We start from the raw sequence: 22128 nt of genomic DNA, 5'->3' as shown, positions 1-22128 counted from the left end.
ATTTATATTAATGAGTCAATACTTATAAATACTGTATCGACATGAACATCCAAACTAAAGAAAACGATTTTTAACATCCAAATAAGTTGTAGTTACAAATGTTTGAGGATTAATAAAACAAATTTTTTTAGAACAATCCATGGGCATAACTGCATAAGAAATGAGACTAAACATGAACAGTTTTAAAAAAATGAATAACAGTGGTTTTAGAAATAAACATGAATAATTGAGTGTTAAAATAAATTTTAAGGCTCAAATAAAGAGATTGTCAAATTTTCGCCTATTCAAATCAATATATATACCACTCACTCTAAATTTTTTTATAATATAGTAAAAATTAAAAAAAAAAAAGAATAAATAAGTTATTTATTCGATAATTTAAATTTAAAACATCAAATATATACTTGTTATAAGAAGAATACTTAATAAGGATACCTTATTATTAATTTCTTATTCGCATGGAATAATACTTTTTCTTATTTTAATACTTAATTTTACTTTAATTTCCACTGATATGATTATTAATAAAAATTATATTAGTTATAAATAAAGATACATTTAAATATAAGGATTACAATATAAAATCATATTGCTAAGAAATTATTAGTTAGTATAAAAACAATAAAAAACTGAATATTAGTACAAGAGATGTTCGTAATTTTCCGTTCAAATATCGTTGCTCTCCTCCACCAAGCAACCTGGCTGCATCCAATTTCCCAAACGCCGATATATACGAGTCCGGACTTTCGTTTGGGAAATTGGATGAAATGCACGGTGTTGCCGGAGAATAGTTACAGAAACTTGAAAACCAGAATCCTGAAATGCACGGTGTTGGTGGAGAGAAGAGAGAGCTCATGTAGTTTTCAATGACATTCACAAACAAGATTCGAGCATGAAGGGAAGAGAGAAATTTCAAAAGCAAACAAAAATTGAAACTCAAAACGAGCTCAAAATTTGTAATTGACAACATCCAACGACATGAAATAATCGACCGAGGCATTTGCTTACTATGGTTAAAAATAGTAAGACAATTTTCCGAAGCAAGTCTTACATCTCTCCCAATATAAGATTGGGAGAGGGAGAGAAAAGCTCACCACCAACTCCATTTTTCTTAAAAAAAAAAAAAAAACTTTCAGATTCTAATGACTCAACTCTTTAACAACAAGACCAAACCAACTAAAAAGAAATTACAGAATAGATTGCAAGAAAGAGAACAGTCCACCCCCTCCAAAGCCATCCCACCAAGTTCGTGTCTCGTTCATAAAAATAGTTCTTATACATACTGAAGCTGTTTGGCCTGCATAAATCATTAAAATAAACCCACCCAACTTAAGCAGTAGTCTCTGTCTTCTCCGTCTCCATTGGTTCCTCGGAAGCCGGAGGTGCCTCGCCAGTAGCATTCTGTGCATTTTCGGTCTGGTTGGCATTGGCCTCCCCAGAATTAGTTTGAGATTCACCTCCCTGAGGAGGTGGGGTTGCAGGTGTCTCAGGAGCCGCTGGTTTGGCTGGCTTTGGTTTCGTCATTATCGGCCTGCAAAACCTGTGAGGAGAAATTTCTATTTTTCAAAACCTTGGAACTTTTTTATGCAAATCCAGGAGGAGAAAAGAATGTGACATTCATTCTAAAAGATGGAATAAAAACTCTGGAAAAAATACCTATCAAGAGCTTCGGCCTTTCTTCTCACATCACCCAAAAGAAGTACAGGAGCAGCATATTTGGGAAGAGCATCCTGCTGCTGCTTTTTCTCTCTCACCCAGGCTTCAGCATCAGCACACTCATTCAGAACCTAGAAAATATCAAGGGAGAACATTGCAACACCAATAAGTACACCAAGAAGGAGAGAGATAAAGTGTTTGTGCGATAGAGGGGCAAAAAGACAGGTAAAATAAAACAAGTTGGTACCTTCTGTTTTTCAGCTATGTCAATGTGGTCAAATTTAGGATCACTTGACAAAGCTGCCTCTCGGTAGCTGTTGATGCAATAAGCAAGTTGATCAATAACAGAACTCCTATCTGTGAACTCCTTGTAACGCTCCTCAATGGGATCACCTTGCTGAAATAATCCAACCCAAAGTTTAACACACTGCTCATATGCCACTTCCTTTTTGAGCAGAATCAGTGAAAGAACAAGTAGACGACAGTCAATTAAAAAATTACCTTTTTGAGCTCCTCAAGCTTGGCTACATAAACACCTTTAGTTTCATCCTCACCATCCTCATACAACCAATCTTCTGTTTCCTGAAGTTTGGAAGTGAACAGCTCCCTCTCAGAGTCGGTAACAAAATCTTGATATTTGTCGCACAGCTGAGGATACAGAAAGAGTATTAAATCAAGCAGAATAAGACTAAGAATGCACTTTCGTGGTAATATATAATCAGCATCACTTTTACCTTATTCCTCATGTCATAGACATAGGCCTCAACAGCATTTTTCCTGTCTTTAGTTTCTTCCATAACTCGATCTTGCAAAGCCATTTCAAACTCCTTCTCCACAGCCTTTTGAACATCAACTGGCAGCATTCCACCATAAACCAACTCTGACACAGGAATATTTGTTTTCTTCACCTTTTTCTTCGGAGTCTGCACCCAAAAGGAAACTCATAATATTGCCAGACCAAGAACAGAAACTCCCAAATCAGTACAAAATTAAACCCAGCACGCTATCTTACACATTTTACATGCACATAGCATGTAAAACAGAAAGTTACTCTAGCCATGTGAATCCAGATACAAAGGATTTTTTTTACTAAAGCAAAACAGAAAATAAAAAAAAACCGATATAGTTAAATCAGCACAAACAGGAGGACTCTCAGTACAAAATCATTCAATGCAGTGACACCTACCTTGTCAGTTTCCATTTGGGTAGGCTTGTCACCTGACTCAGGAACACCATTTTCGGCCCCCGGAGCATCAGTGGTACCCTGAGCATCAGCAGTACCCTTAGCATCTTGCATGTTTACATCAGTCTCACTGGAACTAGGGGGAGCAGTATCACTGGGAACCTCATCAGTTTCCATCTTAGCGGCTTCTTTTTCAGGCTCCTTCGTAACTGGAACTTCAACTTCCTCTTCCTCCAAGAGCTAAAAACAGATGTACAATCATAAATACAAGGATTTAGAATACTACATTTTCTGTTATAGAAGTTTCCATAAACTTACTGTTGCTGACTCAATAGACACAATCCCATGCATATTCAAGCGAACTTTGACTTTCACTTTGGCCCGTTCACTTTTTGTAGATTGGAAAGGACCGATCTGCCCAACAAAAAGTTAATACAAATTGTCACTACAATAGAAAGAAAGTAAAATACGACAGAGCATACAAGCAAAACAAGAGACAAAACTCTTAATCTATTGTATCACTAACCGTGTAAGTACTGATTTTGGCAGGTGCCCGCAATTCACTCACATCAGCATACTGCACATCAACAGTGAATGTACCTGACCTGTAAAATGTCAGAGCCTTCACACTAGGTATTGGATTTCCCTTGGGGAACACAGTAGTGCTTTGCTGATTGTCCCCTGTTTCATTTTGAGCTTCTGGAGCAGAGCCTTTCCATGACAAAGAAATTGAAAATGGGAAACTCTCATTGACCTTCACATTCAGGAGAGAACAAAAATCCTTTAATGAGAACTTTTATACACAAGCAGCGTAGCATACAAAAACAAAAGCAAGTAGTAAGTGCTGTCATGAAAAAAAAACATAACGTAGCTCACAGAGAAACAAAGATTTAGAGAAATTTTCACCTGAAACTCCCGCACTTTGAAAGTAGGACTAAGAATCGCACATTGTAAAGCGCATCCTCTGGCTACACACTCACTTGCATTCATTGTACGCCTGGGTTCTTTTCCAAAGAATTCAGTGAGTATCTTAATTATTGCAGGAACCCGAGATGAAGAGCCAACAACCTCAACCATGTGAACATCCTCAACTGAAAGCCCGGTTTCAGCAAGAGCCTTTTCCAAAGGCCTCTTTACACGTTCCAGGATTGGAGCACTAATTTGCTCAAACTCATCCCTCTTAATGAAACCCCTGACATCCTTCTCTTCCATTAAGCATTCAATATTCAAAGGTGCCTCGGGATTAGCACTGAGAACCTTCTTCAGTTTCTCACAAGCAACCCTCAACCTGAGGGAAGCCCTAGCATTTTGGGAGACATCAATCTTGTACTCTTCCTTGAACTTAGCTGCAAAATGCTGGAATAGAACTTCATCAAAATCTCTACCACCCACGGATCGATCAAAGGAATGACCCAATATCTTAAGTTGACCCTTCTTGAAACCAGCTATGCATACTTGCAAGCTTGCATGCCCAATGTCAACAAACGCAACATTTAATTGGTCATTTTCTGGTAGATCTGTCTTATAAATACCATAAGCCAATGCTGTGGCTGTAGTTTCATGAAATAAACGAAGCGGATGCAATCCTGCAATTGTGGCTGCATCTATAACAGCTCTTCTTTGGAGATCAGTGAAATAAACAGGAATTCCAATGCAGCAGTCCACAACTGCTGCATTCAAATTACTCTCAGCTATGGCTTTTAAATTTGAGAGCAACATACCCAAAACTTGGGTTGGAGTAAACACTCTTGTTTCACCCAAATATCGTGCATGTATTAAAGGGTAACCATCAGGACCTTCAGTTACAGCAAAAGGCAGTGACTTAAGATCCCTTTGCAGCTCAGGATCAGAGAATTGTCGCCCAATCAGCCGTTTTATCTGTGAGATTGAGTTTTTGGGGTTCATTGTAGATGATGCAGCCCCAGCGGTGCCAATGAACCGCTGCTTGTCACCAAAACAGACAATTGAAGGAGTCTCGCGCTTAGATTCATCATTAAGCACAACGTCAATGCCCCTTTGCCTGGCGACAGCGACAATGCAGCTCTCATTGCCCAAATCAAAACCAACCACGCTCATCTTTGCCAATAATTAACCAATTTATTAAATTAAATTGGTCGGCTCCTGAAAAAGAAAAGAAAACAACTACAGGATTAACAGTAATAAATTTGACCAGAAAGATTATCTACAAAACATAACGGATCCTAATTACTCTAAAATAATTGAAACACCAAGCAAACATGAAATTTATGTATGTTAAAAGAATTCACCCTGAGTCCAAGGCAATGCACACAATAAAACAGTTGAACAAAATCAACTAATTCAATGAACTTCAATAATGAAACCTGAGCTGATTCTTCATGATAATTATTGCAAATCCAATCGCATGCACACATCAGAGAAAACGATTGCATCATAGAAATAACCAATGTGCATGAACTAACCAAGTATACACTATTAAATCTAACAGCCTAAACATGAATAAAACAGAAAAACTCAGCAACAATCATAGCCAAAATAAAAATATATCAAATTCAAATCCAGAAAACAAATCACATCCAGAGGGGAAAAAATAAAAGAAGCAATAATAAAAAAAACCAAGGCGAGTGAATCTGTAATTAGAAAGCAACAATAAAAGCCAAGAATTAACTGCGCAACAAGCTGAATCTATCATCCACAATCAAAAGATTAAATTGTTCACATACAAGTCGAATCTATAGAGAGAAAGGCACAGATCTAAGAATTATAGAAAGAGAAAAAAATTCGAACTCAAATCTCGGAGCTTAGAGTTCTAGGTTTAAAACGATCGTACCAGCGACTTAAATGGAGGGGATTTAATGTGTTCTGGAAATTTCTGCTGAGTATTTTTGCTTTCGGTGGTGCGAGAAACCCAAAAACACATAAAGAAACGAAACTACGAGAGATGCGAGGAGAGACGCCGGGGCCTTTTATTAGAGACAAAGGGCTTTAAGGGTTTGTATTAAAAACTGGAAATTTCTTTTTTTCTTAAAAAAAGAAAATATAAGATTTTAAGATGTTGTTGCTGAAGCGAAGTGGTCCGCGAGAAGTCTAGACACTATTTGTTCTAGAAAGGTCTATGAGGTACGTGGGAAATGGTCACACGGTCAAACTGGTGGCGGATTTTGAAACTTTTGTGGGCTAACAATGGGCCGGCCTTTTACAAAACGCATCGTTTTATATGTAGGAAGGAGAATTTTTACTAAGGTCCTTTTTGTTTATATTTATTTTCAATAAGTTCATTCTTTGGAAAAATAAGCAGAAAAGTCAACATGGACAATTCTTTTTGGCTTAATTGTAGCCTAACGGTGACTCAATGCCTTCTCCACACGATAGGCAAGATTCAAACTCTAGATCTGTTAATTCTATCTAATATGACTATGGGTGCTTTTTAAGATTGAAGATGAACAGTTATAACCTAAAAGTTATAGTACTAAAATATTTAGTAAACACTAAGGAGACGTTTGTTTTTTAACTTAATAACTTAAAGTGACTTAACTTAATTAATTAAGTTAATTAGAGATGTTTGTTTTTATAACTTAATGAGATTTTTTAGATAATTTTGACTTAATAAAATAAGCCAATTTTTTTGGCTTTTTACTTAATGAAGAAATTTGAATTAAGTCAATTACTTACTAATGTCAAAAATATCCATGTTTTATAATTTATTTTTCATGTCTATCCCAAAACTCACTCATAGACATTTACCCCACATAAAAATATCCATGTTTTTTCTTTCTTATATTATATACGAAAAAATTTGAAATTTATGGTATTTTATATATTAAAATTTCAAAATAATTATGTATTCACTTTAATATAGTTTTACTTATAAATGTTAAAATATTGTGGTATTTAATATATTATTTATTTGACATTCAAATTTAATAAGGATACAAATGTAAAAGTACATATTTTCAGCTTTTTCAGTTGAAAAAAACAAACAACTTAATACTTATTTTTCAAGATTCAGATAAAAAAATAAACATATTATTTAGATTCAGACATTCAGATCTATTCAGAATTCATACTAATTTAGATCTATTCAGATTTCAAACAAAAAAACAAACGCCACCTAAGTGTTGTACTATGAAAACTATGTTGATATAACTTTTTACTCGTATGATAAAAATTTATTATATCTTTAATAATTTTGTCAAAATTATTATTTAAAATTTATATTTACTACATATTATTAATTTTTGTTTCATAATTTCAGTTTTTTTTTTTATACATGTAACTTAAAAGATATAGTACCTCAATTCCAAATAAGAGTTATATTTTCTAGTTAAATTAACTAGTACCTATAAAGCCAAGATGAACTAATATCTCTCGTACATCATTATTTTAGAATTTCATGTTTCCTCCTTGTAGCCTTAGAATTTCTATAGGCCTTCACTTCATATTATGGATTTTTATTTTTTAGTTATTACTCTATTAAGGAATTGAAGAATATTACTGATAATTTTTCTGTTTCAGTTGAATTAGTTGGCATCTCTTCCTTTTAATTTTAAAATAGATGGTTCTAGTCTTTCAGTAGATATAGGAGATTTTTTATTATGCTATACTTGTTAGACTTTTTGAAGTAATTGTCCATTTTAGTGAGCTTTAGTTGTATTAGATTTTTTTTTTCTTTTGTAGTATATAATATCAAATAAATGAAATATTTGAAGAAAATTATTGTAATAGAATGTTTTTATAACACCTTATGCATATTATCTGTTAAAAAAACTTTAAATATTCGGTTGCACACAAATATTGATTTTTAATGGGAATATCTCAAAAATATTTGTATAAGTTTTAGATAGATTAACAATACTTTAAAAAGATTCTATAAGAAAATAGGTGGAGGCAATCAAACAAAGCAATAAATAGTTATGTTGAAGAAGATTAACAATTCAATTTTCCTATATTAATTTAACGTATTAATATGTTATTTTTCATCATTAATTTGCTAGTTTAGATTTTAAAACACCTATTAATTTATGAAATTTTAAATATCATATCGCTTCTAATACAAATTTTATAGCCGGTTATGTAGATGTAATACATGCTCGTGGTCAATTATGCACTGGTCTTTCACAAATCGATCGACCTGAGCTTTCAACTTTGATAATTCAAATTTGTATACATACAGTAGCAGTCCAATTGATCAACAACAAAACAATAGGGACATTTATTTTTATTTTTATTATTATTTTTTTGTATTCATTCATATTGAATAAAATAATAAATCTTAGTTACGTTGTAAGAAATAAGGAATTTCTTATTAAAGCAAGAAACTCTCATACGGTACCATGACTTATTTTTATCAAAAAGTCATAACGAAATTTATCATAAAACTATTATTTTTGAAAAAATGATAGACAACAAAAATATATTTTAAGGGAAAAAAAGAAAAAAAGAAAGAAAGGATACGACGTCGTTGCGCTCTTTAACGAGCTGGTGGCGGGAAAACGGTACAATAAATAAATAAATAAAAAAATAAAACTCCCGTTAGGGTTTAGTATCGCTGGACTTGAAAATTTCCCTTCACTTTCTTGGTGTCTAAACAGAGAAAGTGAGAGGAAAAACAAAATGCCGACTTACAAAATCAGAGGTATCGATGTGGAGTTTCCGTTCGAGGCGTACGATTGCCAGCTCGTGTACATGGAAAAAGTCATTCAGTCTCTTCAAAATGTGAGTCTTCCAAGACGCTGCGGTTTCGTTTCGATCATGAAAATTCATTTTTCCTTTTCAGTATCATTTTTTATGTTAAGCAGCGGTAACGACGTCGTCTGGTTTGATCACACAAGTTCTTCATTTTAGTGCAAATGAATATGTAAATTGTTCAGTTTGCTTCATGCTCTGTTAGTTTGATAATCTTAATGGGATGGGTGTACGATCAAGAGGCTATTCAATAGTTTCTGATTCCTTTTGGCGCAAGTGACAGAAAGTTGTTTCTGGGCGATCACAAATATGTGCCTTAAAGTTATATGTTCTAATATCAAGTAATAAAACTCTCAATTTTGCTGATGATTGCAGATGGCGAATGATTATAGCAGGCTGTATTCACATTTTAAGTTTAGAGTCACATTGTTGTTGTGCAGTCCACATTGTGGAGTGACATTGTTATTACCACAAATACCTAACTATGCTTTGTACTCCTGCCTTTATGGCGTGGCAGAAATGTAATGCACTTTTGGAGAGTCCTACTGGAACTGGGAAAACCTTGTGTCTTCTATGTGCCACACTGGCTTGGAGGAAGAGTTTGGGCAGTTTCTCAACTCTTGGGAGTCAAGTAAATAATCAGATTTCTGGGAGCCAGTCATCTGTGAATTCATCACAATCTGGTGATTCTAAACTTCCTACAATACTATATACCTCTCGTACTCATAGTCAACTCCGGCAAGTGATTCAAGAGTTGAAAACAAGTAACTACAGGTTAGATATTATTCCTCAAGTGTTTGCCTAGGCTCGTTTCAATCTCCATGACTGTAACTATGCAAAGGCTTTAAAATCCCATTTTTATTCTTTTATTTTTTTATTCTGAAGATTTCTAAATGCATGATTTCAATTTTACATTATTTTTTTTTGAAATAGCATAAAATTACAATAAAATCTAGTTATTTCATATTTCCTTCTTCATTTTTATACTTTGTCAAGGATTTTAACTTTTCTGTCAAGTAATGGTTATGACTGTCGTAACACGTCAGGAAAACGTGGGAAATGATTGCTCATTTAGAGAATCTTTGAAGGTCTTGCAGTAAAATTGGTTTTTATATTTTGACAGCCTCATTGAATAATGTTAACTAGCTAAACTATAGAGATTTTGCAGGCCCAAAATGGTAATATTAGGATCTCGAGAGCAATTGTGCATTCATCGTGAAGTCAGTTTGCTTCGTGGAAGTGCACAAAATAATGCCTGCAGATTCCTTTGCAAAAAGGGTACAAATCGTCGCTGCAATCACCATTCTCGTGTTGCCGGTAATCTCACAGTGTGTACCGAGCATTTATCATTCCTTTTCTTTCTTCTGCTGATTTTTACTATTAATAGACAAAACGTCTGACCCTGAATCCTTTTGTTACTAAGTGAAATCTTCTTAAAACTTGAGATATCTCAAAGAAAATTGAGTCCCATATGCTATCCATTTAGTGCAAGTCATGCAAAAAGGCAAGATTTATCCAATAAGAAAAACTTATGGATCTGGATGGTGATGATCTAATTTGAAGGTTTTGATAGTAATATTATGTGATTTCAGTTGAGCATTTGTGATTGTAGCCGAATGGCTTTGCTTTGATTATGGTATTTTTTGTGACACTCTGCATGCCAGTTGGTTATTGTTGTGTGACTGTTTATGCTAAATATGGATTTGTTTGTGAGACACGACATCTTCATTGTCAGTTGGTTATATAGATCCCACACTTACTACCTTTAACAGGTAGGATGGTTGATTTGAACTGTGTAAATTTCTTCACTGTTTTCTTTCAGTGTGTCTATTTACACCACAAGGCTCTCTCTTTTTAACCACCTAAATTTGACTTTCAGCATATAGATGAAAATGACAATGGGATTAATTTATCAAGGGAAATGTTTTTTCACATGTTTTGATGTGTGGCTTATAATGGATATCATGAATGGTTAATATTTCTATGCATTTGTAAATTATATTTGTGAATTATTTCTGTACTGAAATTACTTTCTTGTATTTGTAAATAATTATCTCAGCCGGCCCATACTTTTTGTATATGTCTGTGCTTCTGTTGTAGATTACATGAAGAACAATCCTCATCTTGGCGATGAACCTATTGACATTGAGGATTTAGTCAATATCGGACAAACATTTGGACCGTATGTTCTTATAATAATCTTCTATATTCATGCTAACGTGTTTAGTTGGTTCGCTTCTTGAACTCAGATTTCTCATTGAAAGTGATTGCCACTGTCTGTGGCATGGCCTGTTTTGCTTGCTATTTATTTGGAATGTCTTTCTTGTAGGTGCCCTTATTTCATGACACGGGAGCTCCAAAAGACCGTGGATATTGTCTTTGCACCCTATAACTATCTTATTGATCCTTGGTTTAGAAAAGGTCTTGGGGTCGAGTGGAAAAACAGTATACTTATATTTGATGAAGCTCACAACTTGGTAAGAAGAAATACTCAAATTCTTGACTTGGAGAGTTCACATGTGAAACTGCTGAGACTATCGAGGCTTATTTTTGAATGTTTTCATTTCACTTTTCTGCTGATCCACTCTGGATAATAGAGTATTCTTTGCCAATCCAACAGATCAGTATCTGCATAGTATAGCTATTTACATGATAGATACCATGCAGGAAGGTCTATGTGCGGATGCTGCCTCCTTCGATTTGTCATCTGGGCTTCTGACAGCATGCATCTCTGAAGCAAAGAATTGTATTGACATTTCTTCAACCAGAAGGGGGCAGTCAAGCGACGAAACATTGAATCCAGATAATTTCGCTATTCTTAGAGGTAGGTATTTACTGGCATATATTTTTTATTCTTGTGATACACTGTTAAGAGCAACTAGAGCAATTTGAAACCAGAGTACATTGTTTATCATGTGGGTAAGGCAGTCAACCCAATTCATATGATTTTGTTGTTCTATAACATTCAGTATAATATGAATGTAGAAATACTTTCTCTCATTTCTTGAAAAACTCCTGTTCATCTTTATTGTACTTTACATTGTAATATTTCTTTACAAGTTGCGTATATCTTGCAGCACTTCTTCTGAAGCTTGAGAAACGAATAGCTGAAGTGCCTATTAATTCTAAGGAGCTGGGATTTACTAAGCCAGGGCCTTACATCTATGAACTGCTTGCTGACCTTAATATCACTCAAGAAACTGCCTATAAGCTTATCGATATAGTTGAGGTAGCTGCTGAGCTTCTTCAGGAGGATAAGCTGCAGAACAAAAAGAGCACCACCGCCTGCAGGATAGAAAGCATTAGCAACATCCTTAAAATTATCTTTAGAGATAAAGGCACTGCTCATTCAGCATATTATCGTGTAAGCCTTAAACTAGCAATGTGTATTCATGGTAGAACCAAGTTGAGATTGTTCTTTTCTATGTTTCATTGATCTTGTACCATAAGGAAGTAGAAATCTGAATTCTAAACTCTTGCTTGTCATTTTAGGTTCACGTGCGGGAAGCTGATGCAAATGCTGCAGATGTTTTAAAAGGTAATTCAAGTAGAAACTTATTTTGCTAATTGGCAGAATATTTTTACCTGTTCTTAATTTATATTTTATGTTTTTATGTTTTCATGCTACACTTTCTCCTGTTTTTTTGTTGTAAGGTTTCTGACTGTGTTTGCAATATAAAATACATTGGATTAGAATCTTTGCAAGTTAAACAAAGAATTAAGGGGAAGGGCCCAACAATAATATTTTAATCTCTTACATGTCTCCACAACCCTAACTGCAAGCATAACAAATAATACAAGCACAACAACTTAGTGTAATTTAATTATTCTGATGGGGGAGATTCGAAAAAACAACTTGGTAAAGCCAGCTTTGATAACATGTTATTAACTAGTTGACTGAAAATTTTTGCTTATATACAGGTAAAATGCCTAACAATACTATTTACTCTTTCGGATTTAACAATCTGTGTCTGCTAAAATAATTGACATGCTATCATTTATTTGTTTGATGAGCTGGGTATTATCAGAAGTAAACTTAAGTGATGTAATTTGTATTATAGTCCAATATAAAAAATTGGCATTGTGATACAAAAGAATAAATAAGTGGGAAGGGGAAAAACAGAGAGAGTAAAGGTTGAGGAGTGTGTATGTAGCATTCATCAATTTTCCCCAATAATTCAATTGATGAGGAGGCAGAAAGATGGAGAAAGAGGAAAATATTGGAGATGGAGATGCAAAACCCTCCAGCCCTATTGCTCTATACCAAATGGAATGAAAGAAAAGAATGAAACTGAATTTGGTTAGCCACACGTTTCACCACAAATCCTTTGGATTATACAGATACCTAATTCTTTGGGTTGTTTCAAATATATATTGAAACAAATGTGCAATGCTCAACTACTACTCTTATGCCTTACCTTCATTTTTGGTCTTGTTATTGATCCAGATTACCATTCTTCAGTAATGATGATTCCATATCTCCATTGTTTTGAAAGTGCAGGTAAGGCATCCAGGACTCTCAGCTGGTGGTGTTTTAATCCAGGAATTGCCATGCAAGAGTTCTCTAGGTTGGAAGTGGGGTCTATCATATTGACTTCTGGCACACTATCACCCATGGATTCATTTGCGCAGGAATTGAAATTGTAAGTAACTTTCATGCATATTGTATTTTTCAATTATCATGCTGTGACTTTCATAATTGTTGAATTGAGAACTGCTTGCTGTCCTTGTCAGGAATTTTCCTCTGCGAGTGGAAAATCCTCATGTCATAACTTCAAAACAGATATGGGCTGGAATTGTACCTGTTGGTCCCTCTGGTTACTTATTAAATTCATCTTACAGGAACCGTGACTCTATAGAATACAAGCAAGAGCTCGGGAATACTATTGGTATGTAGCATAGGCATGCTGATGGTCAATTTGATAGGCTGATACTCTACTCTGCTTGTCATTACTAGGTCATTGATCTAGATGCCACTTTTGATATGCATAAGGGGGTCATAGATCCTTTTGGTGCCAAAAAGGTTCTTGCTCAGTTGCTACTCATTAGGTATTGCAATGAAGGGCAAATCTTGAGAGTTCTTGGTGAATAAAGAGACAGTCGATGATCTCTTGCTACATATGTTGAGAGAATTTTTGTACTTGCTAGATTGTGCCAGTACAGGGGTGAAAGGGAATGTAAACATAATCGGGGAGCGGAAATTATTTTAATATATGCAAAACTAAATGAGTCAAAACTGGCTATCAGCTAATGTCTACATAATTTAGAGGGCAGAATAATTTTCTTACTAAAAGCTATATTTGGTTCCTAAATTGAAAAAGATGCAAGGGCTTTCACATATCTGATGCATTATGCTGAAATTTAGTTGAAGCACTTGGCTATAAGTTTTAACTTTCAGTACACAAAATTATAATAGATAATCATTTGATTACTTGTTGACTTTCTTCAATTTGATGTTCCAGTCAATATTGCTCGCATTGTACCTGATGGACTACTCATATTTTTTCCATCATACTACCTTATGGACCAATGCATTGCGTGCTGGAAAAATACAGTAAGGCATCAAACACAGTTTATTAAAAATTGAATTTGGTTATTGTGATCTTTTTAAATTACAAATTGGAACTTGTCTTTCTGAAGAGAAAACAAGTAATCAAACTCCAGATTTGCCATAGGCCTTTACCATTCCAGCTAATAACTTCACCACTACTTCAGTCTTTCTGTATTAACACTTTTTCATTTCTGCCAAATCCATAAATAGACCATCTCACAGCCCTAGCTTTTACCATTGAGGAAGTGAATTCATTGACTTTTACTGTTGTACAAATTATGTTTTACTTTTGCAGAGCCATGGAAATTTAACAACAATATGGGAAAGAATCTGCAAACATAAGAAACCTGTCGTGGAACCCAGACAATCTTCATTGTTTCCTTTGGCAATTGAGGTGCTTAAATCAAACTACAGACATAATCACCGTTTTTTCATTTGTGATCCTATGTGCTGTCTTGATCTTGGGTTGTCTGTTTTTTATTTTTTATTTTCTGTCAGGACTATATGGCTAAACTGAAGGACACCTCAACTTCTGGTGCAGTATTTTTTGCTGTTTGTCGTGGGAAGGTATATTTCATTAGGCTTTTAAGTAACCTTTGTTGCAATCTGGTTGTCATTTGTGTATAGCATGTGATCAATGAAAACAAAAGAAATTTCTCTGAAACTATACATAAACATTTCTGCTTCATATCTTTGATTTGTCAGGTGAGTGAAGGGCTAGATTTTGCTGATCATGCTGGAAGAGCTGTAGTCATCACTGGTATGCCATTTGCTACGATGACTGATCCTAAGGTATCATAATATTCCAGGCCCGTTTCCCCTTCTTATCATTTTGTTAATCTCTGTATGTTTATCATTATTGTAGTAAGCTGTTTTCAAGCTTTACCTCTCAAGATCTTGGCTGGTGAACCTGTAATAATTGAATAAAGCATCACATATTTAAATCTGACTAGCTGTCTTGTCAATTTTGTTCAATGATTATAGATTTTAAAAATCTAAGTTTATCCAGATGAATTTGTTTGATACCTTGTTATAAACTTAAGGAAAATCTTCTTTCCACAATTATTTCTGTACGTTTGATTATTTTGACAACTAGTTCTCCTTGTCTTGGAGTAAAGGCAGGGAACAATCTCCCTCACATCACACTCTAGGGTAGGGGTGAGGGAGTCAGGGAGTACGTAAGAAAATCATGTTAAGCTTGAATTGAAGTGAAGATTATTACTATTGCTAGTAGCAGTTACATTTTAATTTGGATAATTGTACTTTACAGACTTACTTTGTTATTTATATCAATTAGTTGGAACCCATATACTCTATGGTTTAGCATTCTGTCTCAGTCTTCTCTTCATCTTTTTTGCCTTTGCTATAAAACAGGTTCGCCTTAAACGTGAGTATTTGGATCTACAAGCACAATCTCAAGGGGGAGAATATAAGGTACTATCAATAACAACTAGGTGGATATCATGCTAAAATTCTAATTCTTCTCTTTCAATTAAGTTTTTAAAAAAATTTTATTACTTCATTAGGAGACAAAATTGTCTTTTCTATCTGGCGAAGACTGGTACAATCAACAAGCATCCCGGGCTGTAAATCAGGCTGTTGGCCGTGTTATTCGTCATCGCCATGATTATGGGGCAATTATCTTTTGTGATGAAAGGTTTTGTTTACAATTAGCTCTATCTGAAGTTTTACCAAATTGCTTTTTATATTTTGATGCAATATTAAACAGATTATCTAGTATATAGTTTATTTTTGGTATTGTTTAGGTCGTTTCATTCCCTCTACCATTCTTTTTTTAAATATAAAGCCTCTAAGTGTTGATTCTTAATTTGCCATTTTGACTGCGTCAATTTAGTTCTGAACCAAAGGTGCCAGATATAAAATAAATTCTGCAATTTGATTTTTAGTAGAAAGCTATGGAAGATATATAAGTGTATAGGAGATTCTTAACCTTAGATTATCTGCTTTCTATTTTATTACCATTTCTGCCTGCTGAACTGAATCATTATCATTATTGTTGTTCAATTAAAGAATGCGGAACTTCACTACTCGAGTTTTTCCATGGATAAATATTATTTTTATAGTTTTCTTGTTTTGATCCAGCTATCATTCTTCATAAAATCCACATTTTAGAACCTTGTCATGCATTTAACTTGTATTGCTCTTCTTTTATCTTCCGGGCTAATAGGTTTGCACATCCAAGTCGCAAGTCCCAAATATCACTTTGGATACAACCTCATATACAGGTATGTTATGTGGGTAAGAGAATAATCTATTCCTTTTGCTTGTTTCATACTTACTCATTTTTGCTTGCAGTGTTACTCAAAATTTGGAGACGTGGTTTACACATTGACCCGTTTTTTCCGAGAAGAGAGAATTTGTGGGTCTACAAACCTCAAGTTAATAAAAACTGAAGTCTCTGGTAAAGTATATTTTGGAGCAATAATCTTGTCTGTTTCGTGGTTTTTTTAATCCTAATTTGTACTTTACAATAACTGTCCATCATTCAGCAGCTTATGGTAAATTCAATTGTATAGGAGATGTCAGAGAATTGAAACCTGTGGATCTTTTGGATAAAATTTCTCTGGAAGAGGTTCCTTCTTCAGTAATTTTTTACTGTTTCCTCATTATGAGCTCATCTTTTTGATCTGTCTGATTTCTTCCCCCCCCCCCGCCCTCTTTCTTCTTGTGTGTGAATTTTTTTCCTCTGTGATATGAAATAATAGACTCCGGCAGTGGATCAAGCTTGCTATTCTCTACATGAAGTGAAAAACAGAAACACCTCAAGCCACTCAGGAGAAATAGTTCCTGCTAACCGATCATCTCTCAGTCCTTACAAGGGAATTTGGGCTTCTGAATTGAAGAATTCAAGTGACCTTATCCAGTTTGAGAAAAAATTACTACTGTCTGGCAGGAAAAGTATACAATATCGAGATCATGAATTCATAGATTTAACTAGTAATTCTTCATTGCATGCAAAACCAAGGAAAGAGGAGCTGATAGCACCTTGTTCTACTAAGAAGCGTAAAGTATTAATTAGTGAGTCCGATCAAATGCAATGTGTTAAAAAAATTTCTGAGATTGCATCAGATGCTGAAAGTTCACAACCAAGCAGCTTCATTCCCATTACTAATAAAGTGAAGCACGAAAAGCCTCAGATTTCTGATAGTGGAAGCAGGATAATTGCTCAAGGTTCAGCACCCAGTAAAGTTGATGGGACAACTTACAGGATAGAAGCTGAAATTCAGAGTGAGAAAAGCAAAGGATCTCATTCTAGCGCTCCACCTTGTGGTGGTGAGGAAACAAAAGGATCTGCTTTTCTGATTCAGGTAATTTATTCATTTCAATATGAGAAACATATCTGTTGCGTTACTAATAATTCAGTTCCATCAACATTTGCTATGGTTTTATATGTGAGCTATGTATATGAAAGCTGATACCATTGTCTCCTAAGTACAAGTTCTGATTTCGAAACTTGATGTGTTACAGGTTCAAGAAAAACTTAGTGCCACTGAATACAAAGAATTTGTTGGGTTTATGAAAGCAATGAAGTCCAAGGCAATGAAAATTAGTCATGTTCTACAATCAATTGCAAAATTGTTCGCTGGACCTGAGCGGCTTCCTCTTCTTAGAAGGTATTAAGTTCCATACTATAGGTGTTACTGTGTTTGCCTCTAGCTTTAAAATTTTGACCTAGGCTGGATGTCTTTAAATTCAGTTTCTGTTTTTCAATTTATTTACATAGGATGATAGCCTTTCAATTATCAGGAGTATGTTTTAAAGCTTGGATTATGTCTCTTCGGAATTGATACTATTAAGTTTCTGGCATGTATTACTCTCTCAAACTTAAATTTCCAGTTATGTAGATTAATTTTGTCTCAATAATGACCTGTGAGGTCAATTCGATTGTTTACTTCTGTCATGCATATCTCAAAATGACTATGCTACACTTGATACTGCCAATGTGGCATTGCCTTTTTTTTTTTTTTTCTTTCCATTATATGGTAGAGCTCTTATATGTCCTACCAAATTACTAGATTTCGGTTTCACTTAACTGCTTGTCTATCCATTGAATCACATGTAGAAATGAATATTGGTGGGTTAGGGCTGGAGCTTTAAGCTTCTGAGATTAATCTTCCTCTTGTTGGTCTTTAGCCTTCTTTCCTTGTCTGTTAGATTTAAATTTTCTCGTCTTCGTTTATTTTTCCTTTCTATGTACAAAAATTTATAACATTGCAGTGATCTCTTTTCGCTTGTGACCTTGTTCCAGGATCTCACCCACTGTCTGTTGTCATCATTTACAGATTCAAAGATTATGTTCCTGCAAAGTACCATCCTTTGTATGAGCAGTACCTTATGAACAACAGCTGAGTGCTCTATAAAGTAAGGAAATATACTCATGTAGCAGTAATACTCAGATGCTGACAGTATGCCATATATTTGACTGTTTCTACCACTATAATTTGAGAAAAGAAAAGTACATCTACAAAATATATTCTTTCCTTTAAAAAATGTGCATGATGGATATATTATATATGGAAAGTCAAGTTGTGATAGAAAGAGTTGTTAAAATATCTAGTATAATGGTTAAATAACAGTTGGCATTACAGCCAAAAGAAAGGTGCATTTAGAATTAATAGAATTAACTTTGAAGCCTACTTTTTTGTTTTCCAAATACGAGACCAGTGAAAAAAATGCTTTCCCTATTATTTTTTAGAAACACAAATTTCATATCCTGAAAATTAGTGCTAAACCAAAATAACTAAATGATGGTCTGTGTTTTTAAAACAGGATCTGAAGATATGCCAAACTTTTCTTTTGTTTTTCTAGAAACTTGCATTTGAGGAACCAATCATTCTACTTCAGTTATTCTTGGAATAACTGTTTTCTTATTACACTATTATCATTATGAGATTCAAGATGAAATTTCACTTGTTAATTTACATGAAACATTTTTTTTTTTTTATAACAAAACTGAAGACAATATATATAGGCTAGAAATTTCCAAATTTCTGGTATACAATGCTTCTTAAATTAATTGAGAGGCTTGATAACTGTTTTCCTTGCTCCGTTTAATTTTGTACATTCTGATCTGCAGGGATCTTTTTGCACGTACCGGGATTTTTAAGCTGCTACTTTTTTGACACGTGGAATGAAGGAATAATAGTATTCCTGTGATGCCCCAGAGGTTAATGACTCTCTTCCTGTATATTATGGAGGCTATGAGTGGAGCTAGCCAGTAGACTTTAATGGTTGTAACTGCATATATGCGGCTTGCACAGTGATTTTTTGCCTGGAGTGTTAACTATTTTTCTGCCAACAGATCTGGTAACTCAAAAATGTAAAGATCCCTCAATCATAGCCTCCCATCTTTTTGCAGCTTCCATGGTGCAAGAGATAGAAAAAGTTAGTTAGATTTACGTGGTTCAATTGTAAAAGAAATGATTTCTGGCAATTGTAACTATAATTGTCCCATATTTATTATTATGTGGATACCGTAGTGAAGTTACAGATGATTTTCAGTGAAACTATATTGTTATTGTCACTGGCGAAAGAGACTGGAAACCGAAAATTCATAAATTGTAAGCCGATTCTCTTGTATCTGGGTAATTTTTTCATTTATAATCTGTAAACATGACTAGAAAATTATATTCAATGCCCCTAATAAACGAATACTGGCGAAAGCCTGGGCTGAAAGGGATTATTTACGGTCAGTATACTGTAACAAATAAGTAAATCCACACTCTTAACGCTCCAGTTTGTAGACATGTACCCGAGAAAGCAGTGCCAAATATTTTTGTGAGAAACACTTCTGAACATTAATGCTTCCTAAGAAAGCGATGACAATCACATTATTACTGTTGTAAGGTCCTATTCAGGAGTTCAATACTTGTATATTTCAGTTAATTAAATCAACACAATTGGGGCATTTGGTACTGTGCAATACAAGTAAATCCCATTGGCGTGAATGAAATTCATGATTCCCTTTTCCCTAAACCGAATCAAGCTGTTCTTAGAATTAGCGGAATATGCAAATTGCAAATTCAACTAAAACACCGGGGAACATGCAACAGACAAGGCCAATGCATACGTGCCGAATCTCACCAAAAACCACAAGAATACAAAAACTTAAATCATAATCAAAGTGCCATTCTTCTTGACAAACATATTAATATTCATCTTGCATGTGAGGACTAAGATGAATAAGGCCAAAACCAGTAATTAATTTGAAGCCCTACGTTTTCTTGGTACCACCCTTCATACATATTTCTTTAATGCAAAAACCTATTATTGCCATAATCTTACGTTACGTTTCTCACTCTCCTCCTCCTTTCTCTAGCGACTCGAAAATTCCGTGATCTTGCCGGAACCTTATTTGAATTTTCCCGCAAAACGACGATCAAATCAACAAAAGCACTTAGTATGAACTTGTATGATTTTTTCTCATTCAAGTTCAAGTAGCAAAACAAAAGCTCCTCCATGAAATCCCAATCAACTTTTGCATTATGCTGCACTCTCGCCTCCACCATTTCTTGCATGGAACGTCGAAAATCGTCGTAAGGGCTCGGAGAATACTTCAACACGGCAATGCATTCTTCGGGAAGCTTGACATCATTTGAATCATTGGAAATTGTGGAGGAGTGATCATTTAGGGTGGTTGTTGAGGTCGACGTCGAGCCGACGTCCTCGGATGTGGCAGTCAGACTGTTCCGGGCTTCCTCGATGAGCGAGCCGGATGACCCCGGTGACACGAAGAACCTGTGGGACCCACAGAGGTCCGGCGGGGGTTCAACAAACCTAGGTGACCCAAATAATACCCCCCTTGGACTTGGACTGAAGCTTGCTTGATGGTCATCTTGGTCTTCGAATCCTGTCTTTTTGCTGTTGTTGTTATTATTATCTTCATTATCATCCTTCAGATAAAGAGACCTAAAATTCTCAAACAAGAAACGGTCAATATCTGAAAGCGTAGCTGCAGCATCATTGTTGTTGTTGTTGTTGTTGTTGTTGTTGTCGTCGTCGATGTTGTTGTTTTGGCCACGAGCAATCGCGAACGATAGGGTTTTCGGGCGCTTGCAACCTGAAAGAATCCATTCTTTAGAAGGAGGAAATGAAGAGGAATGTTGAATATTATGTTGGGTGTGTTTTCTGATCTTGGAAAGGTAATCTTGGAGAGATTTTTGAAGGTGCTTGGGCATTTTATTTTGGTTCACTTAAGATGTGTTTTGAGTTTGAACTTTAGAAGATGTGAAGTGGGTTTATAAATAAACAAGCAAAGCAAAGTAACATACAAAATAAATAAATGTCTGCAAACGTTTTGTTGGCGTGAATTAAGTTGGTGGAAGATTTTTTTATGTTTTTTGTAAATCAAATCATAAACAATGGAATTAAATGGAAGGTAGCTTTTGTGGAAGTTTTCAAGCCATAAATGGGAGCTGAAGCATAGAAATTAATTTGCATTACATTAAGAGGGGAACCTAAAGATAGAATTAAAATCAGAATTTATTTTTTTATGGTTTTACATTTTCTTTTCCCTTTTGTGTAAAATATAGGGCAACTTTCCAGTCCTTAATTATCTCACAAAATCCCTTGAGAATCTAAAACTAAATATTGGTTCAATTTTTGTCAAAATTTGTAAAATAGCAGTAAATTACAATGCAATTCCCTTTCAAAAATAAATAAAATAAAATAAAATAACAGCAATGCAGTTCACCTTAGCATGTTTTAAAAATTAAACTTTTTTAGAGTGTAATTAGGCAACTTAATAATTTTGTTTCGGTTTAAAGTGAGCAAACAAAATATTTCAAAAAATAGTTGAAAAAAGTTGGTCAATTCAGAAATATTAGGGCTTAGGCATGCAATTCAAGAATAGTTGAAAAGCACAGGCATGGATTACAGCGCGTATACTTTAAACTAATTTTTGAATTGCATGTTTCAACCAAGTATTAATTTTATTCACTTCAACCCCTTGAATTTGGCATGCATAGGGCCAACAGATTTTTGTTTTAATAAAAAAAAAAATACACATAGGTACCTACCATTCAGAGCTGTTGAAAAATTAGTCTATAAGAAA

The 22128-nt window shown here is 34.6% G+C and overlaps 3 protein-coding genes across 4 annotated transcripts; 1 reads left to right on the top strand and 2 right to left on the bottom strand.

The window, feature by feature from the left end:
* Positions 1-885: 885 nt before the first annotated feature.
* On the bottom strand, positions 886-5855 carry LOC18036044 (heat shock 70 kDa protein 15). The gene is made up of 10 exons (XM_006426976.2): positions 5649-5855; positions 3746-4960; positions 3366-3593; positions 3158-3253; positions 2843-3079; positions 2391-2579; positions 2158-2304; positions 1904-2053; positions 1657-1787; positions 886-1540 (listed from the first exon to the last, which is right to left on the bottom strand). The coding sequence occupies exons 2-10, from the start codon at positions 4913-4915 to the stop codon at positions 1330-1332; spliced, it is 2559 nt and encodes an 852-aa protein (XP_006427039.1). The 5' UTR covers positions 4916-4960; positions 5649-5855; the 3' UTR covers positions 886-1329.
* Positions 5856-8372: 2517 nt separating this feature from the next.
* LOC18036043 (regulator of telomere elongation helicase 1 homolog) lies at positions 8373-19679 on the top strand. Of its 2 annotated transcripts, none has more exons than XM_024180787.1 (23): positions 8373-8533; positions 9021-9277; positions 9672-9820; positions 10604-10685; positions 10833-10980; positions 11171-11327; positions 11581-11867; positions 11996-12041; positions 13005-13146; positions 13238-13392; positions 13966-14057; positions 14350-14448; positions 14553-14621; positions 14760-14846; positions 15429-15488; positions 15581-15711; positions 16243-16300; positions 16371-16476; positions 16592-16647; positions 16781-17383; positions 17544-17689; positions 18359-18437; positions 19153-19679. In XM_024180787.1, exons 1-22 carry the CDS (start codon positions 8432-8434, stop codon positions 18423-18425), a joined length of 3099 nt encoding a protein of 1032 aa, XP_024036555.1. In that variant the 5' UTR covers positions 8373-8431; the 3' UTR covers positions 18426-18437; positions 19153-19679. The 2 variants fall into 2 exon arrangements, with proteins under 2 accessions (XP_024036555.1, XP_024036554.1); XM_024180786.1 differs by having other exon boundaries at positions 16592-16659.
* A 660-nt stretch (positions 19680-20339) lies between these two features.
* On the bottom strand, positions 20340-21267 carry LOC18036039 (transcription repressor OFP14). Its single transcript, XM_006426974.2, has one exon. The coding sequence runs from the start codon at positions 21251-21253 to the stop codon at positions 20357-20359; it is 897 nt and encodes a 298-aa protein (XP_006427037.1). The 5' UTR covers positions 21254-21267; the 3' UTR covers positions 20340-20356.
* Positions 21268-22128: the final 861 nt, after the last annotated feature.

The sequence above is a fragment of the Citrus clementina genome, unplaced genomic scaffold (assembly GCF_000493195.1).
Source record: "Citrus clementina cultivar Clemenules unplaced genomic scaffold, Citrus_clementina_v1.0 scaffold_7, whole genome shotgun sequence".
NCBI lineage: Eukaryota > Viridiplantae > Streptophyta > Magnoliopsida > Sapindales > Rutaceae > Citrus > Citrus x clementina.
Note: the sequence above shows the minus strand (reverse complement) of the source record. Positions and strands in the feature narration are given on the sequence as shown.